The sequence below is a fragment of the Nuphar pumila genome, chromosome 5 (genome assembly GCF_984573655.1).
Source record: "Nuphar pumila chromosome 5, dmNupPumi1.hap1.1, whole genome shotgun sequence".
Lineage (NCBI taxonomy): Eukaryota > Viridiplantae > Streptophyta > Magnoliopsida > Nymphaeales > Nymphaeaceae > Nuphar > Nuphar pumila.
Genome location: NC_143253.1, coordinates 118,044,701 through 118,064,041, shown reverse-complemented (window position 1 = coordinate 118,064,041; position 19,341 = coordinate 118,044,701). Strand labels below are relative to the sequence as shown.

Genomic DNA, 19,341 nt, shown 5'->3' with positions numbered 1-19,341 from the left:
CTACTCCCTGTTTTCATTTCGATTGACTGTTAATCATGTTTATTTTGTTAATACATATTCGAATTTATATCATGATGTTGATTGTGAAACGATGTGATCTGAAATATGATCTAACATGATCATCCGTTCACATGTAAACAATGATAAACAAGTCGATGCCATTATAATAAAAAGTTTAGTCTTTTCTTAGCTGAATGACAATAAGGCACTTTATGATCACCAGTTACACTGGAGTTCCAAAGTTTAAACTCCCAATTGTTTTTTCCAATTAACTTCTTGCAGTGCCTTCCCAATATATATTTAGGCTCTGTTTGGAAGCTGAATTTGAGAGGGAGATGATAGTGGAGATGAGGTTTCACAGAATCCCCTGCACCGTCTGCTGTTTGGGGTCCCGGATTTGGGACAATGGAAGGCATTTGGCCTCCTATCTTCCGATTTCAACTATATCCTCACGAGAATGTAGTTGACTAATCCTTTTCCCACCCTTCTCATCTCCCTTCCAACACACCTTACATGCATCGGTATCACCAGGACACTTGATTTTTAGGTCAGTTTGAGACCCATCTAACTGAATCAAACATATGAAAGATGCATCGAATTATGTATGCCTGACGTGATTTCATTACCAACAGAGATGCCTCAACAGTAATTTTGAGATGAGCGATGTGCCATTGCTGGGATGGAAACAAATATTGGTTACCAAGAGGTTCCTCTATGCGTGCACCACCGCCACAATAGAAGGATAAAAATATATCAATACATCATATCAAAATTTCAAAAAACAGATGGGACATTAAGATGCAAGTCCTAATCGTATACATGGAAATCAACCTGAAGGCAGTTAATTTCCGCTATTGATTCATTCTGGCAGCATTGTTTCTTTGCTTTCTTTTCATTTGGACACAGTAATGCTCCAAAAAAATTACACATGAATTAATGATTGGACTTACAAATATAATCGGTAGAGCGTTGATATACAGTTCCTGCATCATTTCTTGACTTGTACAGGCAACAAAAATGAAGGCACCTGAAGTAAAAAACAAAACAAATGGAAGAGACCAAAATACACAAGGCCATCACAACAGATAACTGGCTGTTCCAAAGAAACAGTTATGGGGAAGGAAACAGACAAATAAATTATTTGATTAATATGCAAGCACTGATCTGGAGCTACTGATAGGCTCTGCATCAGTAAGCGATGGATCTCTCCGTGATATAACAGTCAATGAACTGCTGATGTGGATCCTAAAAGCGGAATACCGCAATGCGAGAACTACCAGAACTGGGCGAATCACTGATCCATGAATTCACCAGTTACTCCAAACTCAAGTGCAGCAGCAGTACTATGAAAGCCATGGAAAACCTCCTGCTCTACACAAAGTAATCCTGGCGGAGAATAGTAATAAAATCTGGAGTTAATCCATCCTCATCCTTTTGCTTCTCAAGCTCTCCGTTGGGTAGACGCACATGCCATGATATTGAAGGAGAAAGTGGTGAATATAAGTCTGCATAAGTTCCTTGAGATTAGTATAACATAAGTAATCAACTTAAAGAATGAAGACTGTATGCAGAATAAGAGCAGACAGACTCAGTTTTGGGGGGAACCACAATGTTGAAAATTGGGGTGATCCAGTAGAAAACAGTCCAGCTGGAAAACCCAGAAAATTTAAAGAATAAAAAGAACAATTATGCGTACTAGGAATATTAAAGGGCTCTGCCTTATAGTTTCAGAGGGGGTCTTCTTTTCCTTTCCAAGGAAAGAGAAATAGTATTAAACGATTTATATCAGTAAAGAGCCAATGAGGCTGCCCATGCATCTGGTATGCATGACTTGGTGGCTCCAGTAGACCCTGAATTCAAGCATGAATATACCACACAAGATCACATTAAACATGATGAATTTTCAGCTTCAGTTTGACCAACAAACATGGCAAATTACATTGTCAGACCAAGTTTTTAGTAGAAAAATGGCAGATGCAAGAAATATCAAATAACTCCGGACTTACTTGCTTTTGGAGGTGGTTCAGGTTCTTTTGTCGTATGCAATATTGTAGTTCCTGAAAGCACTGTGATGATTCCACAAATCTCTGATGCTATGCTACTTGCACTCTGGCCAGACCAGTCCTGTATGATGTACAACAAGGAAAAACGATATAAAATGCCCTGAAAGAAAAGGAGGCAAACACATGCAGCAGCATTTATTTCTTATATACCTTGAACATTATGGAGCTTGCCAATATGGTAAGGATTGTGAACATTGCATAGTAGACTGGGGAAACAACTGCTGCATTGAATGTATCTAGTGCCTGTAAAATTTCCACTCACAATCAAGACAGGTTAACCAGTATGTTACCATGTTTGCTATGTCTTTCCTTAAGATTCAGAAACAGGGGAAGATGCAGATTGGAATAAATCATGTGGTATCTCTCTCTCTCTCTTTAATTTATCGAAGGGAAACCCTGAATCAGGTGGTGGGGCCCGGGAGAGATTGATGCTCTGCCGTATGGCCCATCCCCAAGCGGCGAAAACCCTTCGAACCTGCTGCTCTGGCCAAAAGGCAAATGACACACACCCTGGGTATTGAACTCGTGACATCAACTTGCATGTCTTAAGCCAACCCACAGTCAGATATGTGGAGCCCTTGTGGGCTGTGGTCTCTTATAGACACAAGTACCATAAGGGGATACTATCTGCACGTAAATTCCAAGGAGATTTAAACTTTGTCTAGGGAAAATGTTATCATTTTCTAAATAAAAAAAACTTGGATTTATTTATAATAATGAATTTATAAAAAGGTCATGTGTCTTTTTAAAGAGATTATGTGATAGCTTAGAAACGACAAGTTCTCTTGAGAAATTGCCCTTTTTATCTTTTTTGAAAATATCAAGAGAAAGTAGGAGAAATTCAAGAGAGAAACTTTGATGTTGTCGCTGTACTACATCCATATAATTGCAGATAATCCATTTGAACAATTGATAACCTCTACTAGAGAATTCTCTTCAAGATAGAACTTTTTTCCATCCCTAATTACTGTGTAACTCTGCATGCAGTATAGGGCTGGACAATGGGCTGGGAAGGTCATGGCCTGGTGTGAATGGGTTGGGCTTGGGTCTAGTTTTCAAAAGAAGGCTTGACCCAAACTAGGCTCAAACCCGACTCAACAAAATCTCGGTTTGGGATGGGCCAGCACATCGAGTATGTGATTAAAAAAAACCCATCTTAGCTCCCATTTATTATTTATATTTTTCCAAATTTTATTAAAAATCCAATGCATTCGAGAAAATGAATGAAGAATATCGTGAATATAAGATGACTTGTAAGTTGTAACCCAGCCCGGCTCGACCCAAATTGGGCCCAAGGGCCAAACAGGCATGCCGTGGGCTTTGTATTCGGCTTAGGCCCAACCTGGACCGGGCCTAGGCCCGACCCCATTGGTCAACAGGTTGGGCTTGGCAAGGCTCAGCCCGTCAACAGCCCCGCCAAGCCCATCCACTAACCGGGCCAGCCCAGCCCAGCCCAGCCCGCCCGCTGTCCAGCCCTGATGCAGTACATGCAATAAATTATCCAGGAAAATGTAAGGAACTGAGTACATTTTAAAAAGTACAAAGGAGAATAACTTTATCCCTGCACTGCATATCTAAAAAAAGTTGGTCTGAAAGAAGACCAATCATTTCATCCTCAATTCCTCATAGAAGTAATTGGAAGCTATGTCACATGGGTGCAGGTACGGGAGTGCGGCAGGGGCAAAAATGTAAAAAAAAAATTATATATATAGAAAGGGGTCCAGGGGTTCCCCCCGGCGCGGATCCCGCATCCATGCTTGCTCATTAGTGATCAGAAGGTTACCAAACATATTTCTAAATGTTGGGATTTGACTACCTATCATATGGGTGCCAATGAATTCAATGATTTCATACACTTAGCAGGACTGATAGAGATTGATTATGGGTCTTCCTGTTTTACTTGGCATAACAAGCAAGGTGGTCCTAGCTATCGCGCCAGTAGGATCGATCGCTGCTTCGTTAATGACCATTGGATGTTCAGATCATCCCAACTCTTCCACCTTATGACAAACCGCAATACGTAGCGTAAACAGATGAACTGACTTCAGAGGGAGGACAAATCCTATGTGGTGGGAAGAGAGTATTTTTTGAGAGGCCTCAAGTTATTTCTTTAAGTTATTTGTCAGGGGCTACATCAACTGTAACCCTTTTAAAGGTTGTCCAGATCCATGGGGTTGGAAGAGGAGGTGGTTAAGGTGGTCTTTATTCTTGATGGAGATAGCGCCCCAAGCTTAGATGGGTACCCAGATAGCTTCTTTACTTCATTCTGGTCTATTGTATCTAAAGACATTTATGAGGAGGTCAGAGATTTCTTTCTCAAAAAGAAGATCACGTCCATGATGAGTTGTGGAGCCTGATTCATAGTTTTTGCCCTTGCAGGAAGGGGGGTCCGGGGGCTCCCCCCCCCCCCAACCAAGATTTTTTTTTTTTAAATTCTGCAAGCCCATTTCATAGGGCAATTAAAAAAAAATCCAAAAATGGACCGAAATGACCCTGAGTGCGGTCAACGCACTCAGGGTCAGGTTGACCACACTCGATGCCACACCCACGTCGAGTCGCGTCGACGCGGGTGCGGCACCCTGCTAGCCGAATCCCTGTGACTTAGATTGGAAGCTTACAGCTGGTTAAGGAGCACACTCTAGGTGAATTTCATTGTGTAGTTTAGCTAGATTAGCTGTTTTAGGCCAATTGCATACTTGGAAAGACAAACCACCAGATTGGTATCCATATGAGATAGAGTTGTCATTAATCTCAGAAGTTTGTTTCTTCATTTATTATGAACTGGTACAGGTCTGCCTAATCCCAGCTTGCTTGTAGCAGGAAAAAAAAGAGAGCATGCTCTAGGTCATATGCTATGTCACATGGGTGCGGGGGTGTGGCAATATATATATATATATATATATATAATTTATGAGGGGAGGGGTCGAGCTGATGAGTTGTGGAGCCTGATTCAAAGTTTTTGCCCTTGCAAAAAGAGGGGTCCGGGGGGCTTCCCCCTGGCGGGGGTCCCGCTGCGCGTTCAGTGGGCGGGGTCTCTGGGGGGCAGCGCCCCCCCAAGAAGATTTTTTTTAATATAAAAATTGGACACAAATAACCTTGGGTGCGGTCAACGCACCCAGGGTCGGGTTGACCGCACCGGGTGCCGCACCCGCACCCGCATCGCGTCGACGCGGGTGCGGCACCCGGTTTGCGGAGTCCCTGTGACAGGTCATATGGTACTCTTTACAAGACAAAGTAATTCATGGTTTTCTCCGTTTCAAGCATCACTTTCCTGACATTAGACCTAGATGTGATGTCCAATACGCAAAATATAGTTGAAAATATTTAGAAAATCTTGCAATAACCATATCGTCTTTAATACTGATCTGAAAAGTCATGAAACTTGGATTGAACCCTTCTTTAGGTACTTGATTAGAAGCAAAACACTAAAATTCAAAATCAATTTTCTCCCTTTCAAGCGTCACATTCCTGACATTAGCCCTAGATGTGATGTCCAATTGCAAAATGCATTAGAAATTCATCTTTTATTCCAGATCTGTCCACTCCCTTCTCTCTATTCAGATATATCACATAGATGCAGATACAGGTATAGGACATGAAGTGGACACACTTGGTACAATAAAATTAGGGCATGGTGACACCACTATATATACATAGTAATGCTACTTGGAGCACCTACTCCCACCTACTAAAAATCATAGTTGTAGGTTACATCTTCTCAATTAGACCTTATAGATGTATTCAACACAGTTTATTTGATATGAATCATGTTCTGGATCATGTTTTTTGGACATAAAAATAAGATTTTTAAAGTCATGAATTTTTGGTACATTATGAGCCGTTGAATTTTGAAGATCTTGAAAAACCTACATGTATGCCATAATCACATGATCCAAAACTTGTTTTCTACTATATAATGATTGTAGATCATATCTATAGGGTCTAATCCAGAGTTGCCAGTATGGAAAACGGGAGTGGGAAGCGAAAACGAAAAGCGAGGCACTTCCAAAATTTTAGAAAGCTGGAAGCACGGGACGACCTACAAGCGGACCAGAAATTGTCTCGAAAACGAGAAGAGAAGCGAATAAGAAGTGACCTAGGAAGCGAACTGGAAGTGAGGGGGAAGTGAAACAAGAGAAAAAAGAAGGAAACACAAGAAAGAAAAAACAAAAAAAATGAAAAAAGAAGGGGAAGCGAGCTTCCCATTAACGAGAAAGCATGCTTTCCCTAAATGGGAAGCGCACTTCCCATTTAATTATGGCGCTTCCCAGCACGATTCGGAAGCGCCACATTTCTCACTTCTGAATCCTAATTATGGCGCTTCCCAGCACGATTCGGAAGCGCCACATTTCTCACTTCTGAACCCTAATTATGGTGCTTCCCAGCGCGTTTCGGAAGCGCCGCATTTCTCACTTCTGAATCCTAATTATGGCACTTCCCAGCGCGTTTCGAAAGCGTCCCATTTCGCACTTCTGAATCCTATGGTGCTTCCGGTAACCCTGGTCTAATCAACAAAAAAGTTTGAGAAATTTGAAGCTTGTATTAGATGGGAGGAGGTGCTTCGGGAGCACCCTATCATTTCTAATATATATTTAGAGAGGAGGCAAATAGTCAATTAAACTATGAACTAGATTTAGTATGATTTATTGAGAAGCAGTCTGATGCACAAAACAAAGCCTAAGTATACATAAATTGGTGCTGATAAACTCAACTACTCCATAGAGGAACAACAATCACAAGCACCTTCTATCTCAGTTCCACATATTGATTTCCCTTCAGGGAAGGTGCTTTCCTCCCAATTCTAGAAATTAGGTTCCAGTTCCAGGTCGTTCATCTAGAGCTGACATATTTAAGTTGTTAAATGCACATCATAACTCCCTTACAAGGAAAAGTTGGCACATAACCTTGAACTTGCTGATGGATGTATCATGTTTTAGAAATCAAAATTTTGTTATCATGAACTTTAGACTATGAAGTTTTGCTACCGCCACAGTTCATGTTTGAAATGGATTCAGGGAGAAATTTCACACAAGGTTGTTTTCTAGATAATATGTGTTTCAGTCAAGCACATATATCAAAAGTTAGATAGCTCCTTAGCGCCTAAGAAGTTTATTAGTCTATGAAGTTCCTAGATATAGAATAAGAAAGCACTTATCTCACCATGTTCAGGTAATTCAACTGAATCACGATACATGTGATTGCAACCATAGCAAAAATCCATGTTTGGAAATATCCAGCCTGGCTTGTACCATCAACTGTGAGTTTGATGGCAATTCCAATAGCTTTGATGCTCATAACCTGCAACAGACCACAACAAACATGTGCTGCTCATTATCACATAAATCAAATGGAATGAAAGAAATTCAATTCAAGTCTTAAGAACATAAAATTAAACAAGCCATGCACAAGCTGAAAATCAAAAGGAGTTACTGTGAGTGAGCCGATTAGAGAACATATGCCCAAGTACACCATTATGTTTGTCTGTCCGTATCGAGGGGCAAAGTGCAACATCAGTACTAGTGATATTGCAACCACTGATGCCGTATAAAGAAGAAATGCTGAAAAATTCACAGAAGAAAAAATGAGCATGATGCAGGGTGAAGATGAATGTGCATCGTTAGCCACCAGAAGAAGTTAAAAGATACTGACATTCAAAGTGGATTATCCATCAAAATTTCTTACCAGGTTGGATTGCCAATTTCCAGATCTCTTCTACTGAGGTGAGAGTCTGCTCTGAAGGTGCATGGAGCACGATCACAGTTGAACCTACTATGCACAACAGGCAACCAAGCATACCCATCTTCTCTAACCTCTCGTTCAACATAAAATGCGCTAGAACAGAACTGCCATTAAACGTTCAATAGACACCACCACATGAATAAATGTAAAGACAAGGTCTGAGATCCGGATCCAGTCATGAGACAGCAAAATCAATGAGATGAAAAAGGAAACAGATCAATTGCTTATAGCGATCTTTACCTGACAATTATACTTAATGCCCCTAATGGCGTCACTAAAACAGCCGGAGCAAAAATATAAGCTACAAAGTTCGCGATCTCTCCACCGATCACTACATATATCGATTTCAGAATCTATAAGGGATCTATCCATTATAAACCTTAAAATCTACAGCCAAGTGAAACAGAAAAGAAAAAGAAAGAAAAAGTGTTTCACCAAACTTACTTGTGATCAATCCTGCCCACCAAAGGGGCTGTAACAGATAACCATACCCTCCAGAACCTTACACACACAGACATAAAAAATCGAATACTTAATCCTTACAAATAGAAACTCCAAAAAAATTCCAATCCTCAACACAGAAAACACTAAAATTTGAATCGGGTAGCTGGAATCTTACCTGCACGGGCACCATATGCACCGGCCTGCTTAAGCCCCTTCTTCTTCAATATGAAACTCGATCCAATGAACGCGCTGGAAACCACTGCGAGAAGAAAACCTTTGAGATTATCTGCATACAACACCGAACCGACTCTGCTGGGCAGAGTCATGGTTCATTCGCCCTTCCCGTTTTCCGCAAACCAACCTCCGCAGATCCCATTCACACCACCATGATTCTCACAACCCCTCAAATCAGTACACCCAACAAGACGATTTTGGAAGAAAAACCCGATAACCACATAGCAATATCTCGCAAACAACCCAATCGAAGTGCCCAAGACTTCACATCCACAATTCCGCTTCAATAAAAGGCAAAGCAGAAAATATGAATAATGAAACAGCCCCAGAACCGGAGGTTGTTTTAAATAGTGGGGGGAATTCTACCCAGCAGCAGTAGAATCAGGAACCTCAACGTTGACCACCAATGAAGGAACAATACGGAAATTAAAGAGATGAGGTTGATTTGGAGTATGATAATGACAATTGACAAGTCTAAAGTAGAATTTTACACAGGAGGAAGGGAGAAAAACAGAAAGGAATAACAAGCATGGTCTTTATTTTGCCTCACCTGCCAGTCCAAGCTGCAGAGAGAGAGAGAGAGAGAGAGAGAGAGATGATGTTGGTAGTGGTCTTTTTATCATATGTTGAATGTAAGAGAGGAAAAAACGGACGAATATTACGAAATCCGTGCCGGAGCAGGAGAGTCCCGCCAGATACATCTGGACTAATCGTAGCCGTTCAGGTGCATCGGTTTAACGGCTAAGATCGACATATTATGTACGGCGACAACATATGCCCAAGGATAGGAACCTTTCTCTATACGACAGTGAAAAGTGAAAACCGGAACGAATCGGATTCAGATCAGCTGAGTACACAGAAAAGTCGGATGCGGATCGGATCAGAACAGCCAAAAATCATAAAATGCCCATACTGAATCCGATTCATTTGCATCCATACTTCCGGTTGTTGTCCCATTTGTGTGGTTGTACAAGGTTACTCAAAACACGAATATAAGACGTGATAATACGGGCAACGGGATGGTCACGGTCAAGCTCGGCTCCTCACCAATACCACCAACCCGATTTTCCCAGGTCGGACCGAGTAATATGTCTAACACTATAAACGTGATCTATAGGTTTGTTTAGTGGGAGCAGGATCGCCGAAATCTGACTTGTATACAAGTTTTTTCGGTGATCCAAAATCAATGGCTATGAAGGTTCCAATTTTTCTCCGCTCATAAAAACATGCATTTTCGTTGAAAAAACATGATCCAAGAGTCCATTATCACTAAATCCAGCATGCTAAACACATCTAACGGTTCAGATCTATCATAAAACACTTAAAACTTATAGGGAAAAATGGGGCAGAATGAGAAATGGGGCCTAATATGTTAAGTTCTCTCTCTCTCCTTCCTTCAAATAAGCTTATATTTACGATAACGGGGGCAGGAGGGTAATGGTATAACGTGGGAGGATCAGGTGCAGTGCGATTCCACACTTTTGGTATGTTGTTGCACTTGATCATCCACCATCTTTGGGATATAGCCTGTTAATTGTGGGGCTTATAGCATATGGTGGGTGATTAGGTGGCCATGTCCTCTATGACCCACTACCGTTTTCCATACTCATCCTCCTTCCCCTTCTCTCCCATGAAGAACTTCCTCCTCAATGGCATCCACCAAGTGCAAGATATGGCATAATGGCATCTTTGGGTAGGAGATGTTAAGACCTACAGTGTTACTAGGCAGTAGATTGAATAACATAGAGACAGTAGCAGAAGGCTTGCTTTAGGAGGGGTATAGTTTTTTTTATTAGAAAAACCTTATTCTACTTTGGTAGAACCCTAGGCCATTAATAGTTTCATCTTCTGGTGCTGCCCCATATCTAGAAAAACCGACTCAGTAAACGTAAAGGCACGTCTCTAGTGGGGCTTATCCCTAAAACGAGATTAGATTTTGAAAACCAATTTGATAAAAGTTAAATAATGTAAAAAAGTAGTTTGGATAGAGATAACGGAATGGTTATCTCATCCATGTAGTTGAGAGGAATAGACCCAATTCACCTCAACTGCATGGGCCCATAGAAAAGGCACCATAGTTACGACCCACAAATGTAAGCCAACATCTCCCACTTGGCCATGAGAGCCGAACATAGAATGATGCAAATGATTTACCTCTTACTATTAAGGGGTTTTCACTTGTATTCAAATCTAACAATGAAGTGATGCATTTTGATATGACTTGCACCCATCATAACTAGATTACTAGACATATCTTAAGCTCATGCATGAAACATGTTTAAAAAATAATCCATGTAATCTCATTCTTTTTAATCATGTCATGAATGCAATGACATTTTATCATTATATGTTTGCTTTTCGAACTATCGACTCATCTTTTCATCAGGCTAATAGCAGATTGATTATCACAGTATATTTGTACCAGCCCGTCAATTATTTTCAGCTTCAAATCTTTTATGAAGCGGCTTATCTAGATGGCAAACATAACAGCCATGTCACATGCTACATATTCTGCTTCTTGTAAGACCAGGAAACAATACCACCTTCTAAGATATAGTATGAAGTAGATTTGTTGTCATTCCTACTTCCAACAAAATCAACATCGAAATAATCGATTAGCTCTAAGTTATCTACATGATAACATAATTTTAAGTTTTTAGTCTCTTTCAAATATCTAAATATTATTTTTATTACATGCCAATGAGATCATCTAGGATTACTTTGATATCGACTTACGAGACCCACAACAAAGCTAATTTTCTAGTTTGATACATAACATAACATACATGAGTTCCTATTGACCTACAATCATGCATTTTGAACCTTTTAAGTATATGATCAATATATCTTTTCTGACTTAGACATAAAAGTCTAGAACTCTTGTCTCTAGAAATTTTTATTCTAAGAACATAGAAAGCTTCACTCATATCTTTCATTTTAAATTAAGTATTTAACCATGTCTTAGTTTTGATAATCACATCATTATCATTTTCAGTTAAGAGTATATCATCAACATATAGAGATAAAATATATATACACGATGGTCAAGAGCATTAGCCACATATCTAATATCTCATATGGCTTTGTGAAAATTTAAATACCATTGATGTGGTGATTGTTTAAGATCATATAAAGATTTTTTCAACTTATACACTTTATCTTCTTGCACTATTAACACCATAGCTTTCTGACTGTACTATAAAAATGGCTTTCTTCATATCACCATTCAATAATGCAGTTTTAACGTCCATCTGATATAGATCTACATCATAATATGCTACAATAGTCAAAATTATCCTGATAGATACAAACTTTTCAGCTGAAGAATATATATCTCCATAATCTACTCATTCCCTTTGCGAAAAACCTTTTACCACTAGCCAAGCTTTAAATTTATTAATGTTTCCATTAGACTTATATTTCTTCTTTAAAACCCAATTACACCCAATGAGTTTTATTCCCTTAGGTAAATCTGATAATTTCCAGACATAGTTTTTCTTAATGGATTCAATTTCTTCATCCATGCAAATAATAATGAGCTTTCTCCTTTCAAGTAAAAAAGAAAGGTTAAGAGCATAATTTAAATGAAATGAGTGCAAGTACTATTCTACCCTTTCTTTTTTGTCTCAAACAAATATAAATATAGGGGTATAAATATAAAATCAATACTATTTCAATATTCTCTCAATATCCTTCTCCAAAAAGAATAGGATAAAAGAAAATAATAATTGCTCTAAAAGAATAGTAGGGTGATAACCATAACTCAACATCCACCTTTTAAAGTAAATTGTCATAATTGCCTTTACCAAAAAAAAAATTTACTATTTTGCAGTGCTTACTAAACCTAAAATAAGTCGAGGATTAAAGTCATAATGGTAAAAGACAATACCAAGATTGTGAACCACTCAATTATATTTTCAAAAGAAAGAAAACACGTACAAACCATGCACTAAACAATAATATTTAATAATATAAAACATACCGCTGCAACATCGACTAAATGATAATTGTGGTTAGATCATGAATATTTTGGCTCTGATACCACTGAATGTAAAACCCACGTTTTTCAAAAAAAATAAAAATAAAAATAAATTATTTTATCGGACCCGGGCCGGGTCGGGTCCGGACCAGACCCGGGCCCGCCTGCGATAGGGTTTTAATAACCCGACTCAGGAAGAGGATTTTAAATCCTCTTCCCGAGCGCCGCCCCCCTTCCACCTTCGTTTTCAGAAGATTAGGGAAACCCATCGGGGTTTCCCCATTCGTCGCCCCCCTGAGGCTTTTAAAAGCACTGCAGGGGGCGGAGGAAGGCACACAACCCTTCGGCCCCCCTGTGCGTCTCCTCCTTCCCTGCACACGCTGTCGATCGCCAGCCACTTCGCCTCCCAGGTACGCCCTCTATCTCAGTCTCCTCCTCCCTCTTCTCCCCCTCCCATCTCCCTCTCTAACACCTCGTCGGGATGCCGGCAGGCGGCGCACGGCCCCTGCCGCACCCTCCCACCTTCCTCCTTGCCTTTGGAGACCCGACAGGGCCCCTGTCGTCCCCTTTCCTCTTTTGGGGGTTCGCCGTAGTGCCGGCAGGGGGCCAAGGGCCCCTGCGACACCCCTTCACCCCGATCTCTCTCTCTCTCTCTCTCTCTCTTCGGCAAGGGTTTGTTCCCCTGCCATTGTCCTTTCGCCAGACGACAGGGGCTCGGCCCCTGCCGATTCGCTGTCGTCGGCAGGGGTGCGAGCCTCTGCCGTCTCTGTGTTGTTGGCAGGGGAGCGACCCCTGCCGATTCGTGGCTGTCGGCAGGGGCTAGCCCTCTGCCGATTCGCAGTCGTCGGCAGGGGTGCGACCCCCTGCCGTTTCAGTGTGGTCGGCAGGGGAGCGACCCATGCCGATTCATTTCTGTCAGCAGAGGCTAGCCCCCTGCCGATTCGCTGTCGTCGGCAGGGGTGCGACCCCCTGCCGTTTCAGTGTGGTCGGCAGGGGAGCGACCCCTGCCGATTCGTTGCTGTCGGCAGGGGCTAGCCCCCTGCCGATTCGCTGTCGTCGGCAGGGGTGCGACCCCCTGCCGTTTCAGTGTGGTCGGCAGGGGAGCGACCCCTGCCGATTCGTTGCTGTCGGCAGGGGCTAGCCCCCTGCCGCTTCGCTGCCGTTGGTAGGAGTGCGACCCCTGCCGCTTTAGTATGGTCGGTAGGGGCTAGCCCCATGCCGATTCGTTGTTGTCGGCAGTGGCTAGCCCCTGCCACTTCGCTGCTGTCGGCAAGGGTGCGACCCCTGCCACTTCACTGCTGTCTGCAAGGGCTGACCCCCTGCCGCCTCGCTGTTTTTGACAGTGGCTCATTCCCTGTCGCTCCGTTGTCGTCGGTGCCGCCATTGCCTAATTCTACCCTTGCCCCGTTGCACCATTAATTATATTAACATAATTGAATATTTAACACTCTTGCCTATTTACGCAACAGGTCCCGATCGTGCTCCACGGCTCAACCCTCGTATTATCCTCTCGCGTAGGCGTACGCAGCTGCACGACATCCCAAAGTAGGGTAAAGTCGCACAAGGGGCAATAAGATCTAATTAAGTTGAAATAATTAAAATGTCTATGCTAGTTGTACTTAGATTTATACTGCTGTTGCGTGACTTATTATTCTTGTCTCCATGTTTATGAGTCGAGGTACGGTTTTACTCTTCGAGTGTTAATTTGTGTATTTGCTTATGTGTTGAAGGTAGTTTCGCACTTTTTGCAATACTTATGCCCTAAATTGCTTGCATGTATACTTGCCTGTACCTTTCTATGGGTGGATGTACAATTTCATTATTCGATTATTATTTTGCGTAGTGTTTATGAATTTGAGGTGTGGTTTCGTATTTCCTGAAATACATATGCCCTTGTTTGCTTGCATCCATTTTTGCCTGCACGTTTCCTTTGAGTGAGGTATGACCTTGTGTCTTGTGTATTACTTATGACCTTATGTGTTTGCCTGTCTAAGTGGTCAATGTATGGTTTTGGTACCTCATGTATTACTTATGTGCTTTTCCCTCGATGTGCGGCATCGCAAGTCGAGAGTTGTTTGTTGACATGTTATAACCTGCATATGCTCACACTCATGGTAAATATGTACTTACATAAATGTAGTCTTGTGCCTATCCTGTTATCACCTGTTTTCAAAACACTAGAAGTTGCACTTGTGCACTATAGTTCTTTTAAAGAGGATTTCCTTCTGCAAACCCAGGGCTCTTCAAAATGCACAACTTTTGCAAAGTATGATTAAGTCTTGCAGGATTGAGAAGTCACATTTGGCACCTCCCAAGTCCACACACTTGGGAGAAATGTTTTATAACCTTGACTCAAGTTGCGGCTCATTTTGAATAACCCCGATCAGGGGCATCAGCATATGAATGAGTGAGGTTCTGTTGAAGGACCCATTCTTTATGTATCAATCTAGTGTAACATGTCGATACTAAGATAAATTTTGGATGTAAGATTGATAGTGTTGTGTCTTGTGTGAATGACTTAATGTGGCATTATGGCTTTTAAGGATGAATCGTGCCAAATGAGCACTCCTATATTCTCTAAATTGTTATGAAGTTGTGTGTTGGGTATTTCTTTTGAGAAGCCCACAGACCTCCCTGGTTCAGTATAGCGTACTTTTAGACATGCACAACATGTTAAGTACTTTGTTGATCAGACAAGAGATCCGAGATGACCTTGCATCATGAAATATGAAAAATGTTGTTGAAGTGAATTCAAGATTTATCTTGCCAAGCTGTGTTGTATTAATTCTTTTGCGGATAACATCTGTTGGGGTTTCTTTTGTGGAACCATATCCCTTTCATCGTAGTCGTACTTATGACATGTACGACCATACTTTTTTGATAAGTACGTCTTCTTACGTTGCGATGATTGGATGAGTAGGTTGTGGCAACCTCGATGAGCGCAAATAACAAAATGTTGTGATCACCTAAATAAGTGATGTTTTCGCCTTCACCGGCAAGATACTCGAGTGGGTAGAAAGACCAGAGTATGTAGAATGAGTCTTCAGTTAACTACCCCTGATGTACTCATTCGAATCGCTGACTCCTGTCAGGAGAGAGGACAGGAAGGTACAAAACTTCGATGGATAGGCCATTAATGGCAGTTACGAGCAAAAGACTCGGTTTCCCCAGTCATCGGAGTTAGGGGAATGAGACTACCATAATTATCCTAGGTGGTAGCTCTCCATGTTTGGGATGCATCCATTGTTTATGCTGGTTTGGGGATTTCTCTCTTGGTCACCGACCGTCCCCTTAGGTGCGGACTCAGTCAGCTATCCGGGTTATCATAAAATACATAGCATAATAAACCCCCGGATCAGTCTAGGTTGTTTCTAGAGTCGTGCCTTGTGCGTACCCGCTTGGCCAGTTAATATCGAAACATAATTTAAATCCGATTACACAATGTGTTCAGTTATGCACGTATGAAAGTTATAGGGTACAATATGTTCAATACTTATGGAAGTGTGTGTATGTGTGGTTGATGAATCATTGTATTTTGCTAGTTAACTTTCTTGTGCAGTGCTTTGCTTGTAATAGTTAGCTTACTTGTGCCAGTAAAATGCTAGTAATAATTTTAGCAATATGCTCATGATAGTTTGCTCTATGACTCTGCTGAAATTAAATTGCTATTCAATTGCCTGTCTACTTGACATATTAAATTATTTTGCTTAACTATGTTCTATATTGTCCTGTCTGTGCACCTACCAGTTTTTAGTGAAACTGGCCCGTTTTATGGGCAGGTGATGTATAGGTGATACACTTTGCGATGACACGATGGCGCGATGAGTTCAAGATAGAGCTCTTTCCCTGACGTTTCGCTCCTGAGGACATGTTGGTAAATTTGGTACAAAGTGTGTTTCAAAATTTCTCTTTTATTAAACCGTGAGTTAATAAAACTGTTTTAGTAAGCTTCTTTTTTGTTTCAACAAACGAATTCTTAATTATTGAAACTCCGTTTCTAAACCATTTGATTTCAATGGTTGTGCGGGATTTGACAAAAGGAAAGTTTACGCTGTAATGCCCTCAAGGTCCATCGACTTGTGGTTTTAAAAACATCATTCTTCTGTTGAAGTACTATTCAAACTCTGATTATTGTATGATTTCAAAGCTTTCTAAACTATTCTAAAAAGTTACAAGTCCTGGATTTTTGGGGCGTTACAACTTGGTATCAGAGCGACAGGGAAAATAGTGATTCTTGACCATCCGACATCTGCATCGCACAGTAAGTACTATTGATTTTGTTGTTTTGTACTTAATTTGATTAAAATATCTTGCTTCGATTTAGATGTCGTATAATGAGATGAGTGAGGCAATAAATGTTTTGACTGGAGCCGTTATGCATCTCCAATCTATGGTTCAGAACCTGAGTCATAGTGTGGCTTGCGAGAACACCTTTCAGGGTCAGTGCGATAAACAGATGAATAACCATCAAGTTACCCCTAATCTATTGTACTCCCAAAATTCTATTGTTTTCTCTTTCTGTGGTAACATGGACCATTCAGGGAAAGAATGTCGCCATAAGCGAAAGTACGATGGGTGGCAACTGGCCACACAAGGCTTGAAGCAAGGGAAGCAAGTTAAAGATATTCAGACCAAAAAGTCAGTTGGTAGTAAGGAAGTTAGCAAATGCCGACTTGCCAATGATAGAATGCAGGGATCCCCATCTAAGAAACAAAAGCAAGGCAAAGGAATCAAGCTACATTGATCGTCTAGTCGTAAATGCTCGAAGTGTAATTATGGCCATCCGAGACAGCTATGCCCTCGAGACACTGGAGGTTGTTTCTATTGCGAAAAGATGGGGCATTTCGCCAGAGTTTGTCGCAAGAAGGAAGCAGATCTAAAGAAGCGAACCACGAAGGAAAGCCAGCAACAACCCAAGTTGTCTCACTAGTAGCAATGAAACTAGAGAACCATTTTTATTTTCGTCATGGCGGGTTAGGTAGAGAATTAGCAAATAGACACTTTAATAAGTTCGGGTAAGACTTTTTATTTTCCAGTACGGATCTTGTAGTAAAAGTTTATTAATGAAATTATGTATGAATTTTGTCCAACCCAGACCCTTATGATTATGATGCTTATGCAAGTAAATGACATGTTACGCCTGCACTGATTAGTTTTTGAGTAGTTAACTTGTTACGCCTGCACTGATTAGTTTTTGAGTAGTTAACTTGTTACGCCTACAAATGATTAACTTTTAGGTTGTTGACTTATACGTCTACAAATCATTAGTTAGACTATTTAAAGGAATGACACCTCACGACTACAAACACTTAGTTTTTTTTTATGATACATCACGCCTACGTAGCGGTGTTGCAGGGTGTTGCATTATGATTGTTTGTGAGAATATATCATACCTGTATAGCATGATTGATGGATATCATATTGGACTAAAATGTCTTGTAGATCTGTGCATGTGTTTCACACTGATATGATCGAATGCGATGTGCTTTGAAGTAAAAATTATATATGCATATGATGGTACCATGATTTGGATGTCTTAGATGCATATAGAATTTGAATTATGTGTGCATAACTCGAACTGCGTAGAAATTACGTATCTTGTGGTTTAGTTGGTTCTTGATATATATCAGATCACATTGTATAGAACTCACGCTTTGAGGTTAGATTTGGATAATGCAATGCTCCTGGTGGCAATGATATTATGCATAGAATAATATGCTTTTGTATGATATGATTGAAATGCATGTGACCTCAAATTTTGAAAGTATGCGATATATGTTTAAGTTCAATAGTGAACTATGGTTCATGGAGCCTTATTGGTGAAATGGGTGATTTTAGGAATTGAATACCATATGAAATGAAGTGATGTGATATATATACATTCTCCCATTATTGGTGGCTATCGACTCTGAGAGTTGTCAATTGTTTTGATGCATGTATCATTGATTTCGGTACCTGTTGAGGACCTTGTCCGCAAAGGATTCTCTGTGAAGGGTATGTATGATCAAGATCAGGTAATCCGACTCGAGTGGTGAATCTCAGTGATGAAGTATATTGTCCAAGACCAGGTAAACCATCTAGGGCGGTAATTCCTTGTGAGGTCATACATTTCCCAGACCAGGTGATCCAGCGTGGAACTTGTAGATTTTGATTTCGTAGGGAATTATGGTGTGTTAGGATGCTCTTCTGAGAGCATTTGTTATAGCCGGTTATGAATCTTTAAATTTGGCTTTCTATTGTAGCATGATTATATATTGGTTTTAGATTAGAAAGTTGGATTCTTGCTGATTCTAGATCTTGTTACGAGGTTATGTTTTTGTCTTCTATGAAAGTTAGGGCCATTCTACGAATGATAACTTAAGCGAAGTTAGGACAACTGGCCATGTAAGGCCTTGGGTTATGGGGATAAGTTGAGGCTACTCCGGACATAGAGTCTGTTAGAAATAGTAAGGGTAACGAACGACAACCTCATTATGATAAAGTACAGAAACCTCCATTCAAGGAACGTAAACAAACTAGAGCAATGTCTTGTTGTGTCTCTTCATTCGTATCGAATCTAGTAGAAGGTGACGAATAAACATTCTTACAGTCTTCTGCCAAACCCTTTTTGTGACTCCGTATAAACTCTTGCGAAGACATAAATTATTAACAAAATTGCTCACATTTTGTTCGATCGAGTTGTTGGCTTCGAACCTTTCTCAAGAATTTATTATGTGCTATCTTGATTACTTTAATAGCATATGTGTTTCAAGATCACTCACACATATAGCGTATCCTCATTAACAACGATTAACTAAGAACCAGATTGTTGCAGATAATCTTTTAATAAATATTTCGCGGACGAAATTCTTTTAAGAGGGGTAGGATGTAAAACCCACATTT

General features: G+C 40.7%; 1 protein-coding gene across 1 annotated transcript; it reads right to left on the bottom strand.

Moving 5' to 3' along the window:
- Positions 1–854: 854 nt before the first annotated feature.
- LOC149838325 (putative magnesium transporter NIPA6) lies at positions 855–8,711 on the bottom strand. Its single transcript, XM_090006518.1, has 9 exons — positions 8,422–8,711; positions 8,247–8,303; positions 8,043–8,133; positions 7,746–7,906; positions 7,494–7,621; positions 7,224–7,361; positions 2,214–2,306; positions 2,007–2,124; positions 855–1,505 (listed from the first exon to the last, which is right to left on the bottom strand). Exons 1-9 carry the CDS (start codon positions 8,570–8,572, stop codon positions 1,372–1,374), a joined length of 1,071 nt encoding a protein of 356 aa, XP_089862644.1. The 5' UTR covers positions 8,573–8,711; the 3' UTR covers positions 855–1,371.
- Positions 8,712–19,341: the final 10,630 nt, after the last annotated feature.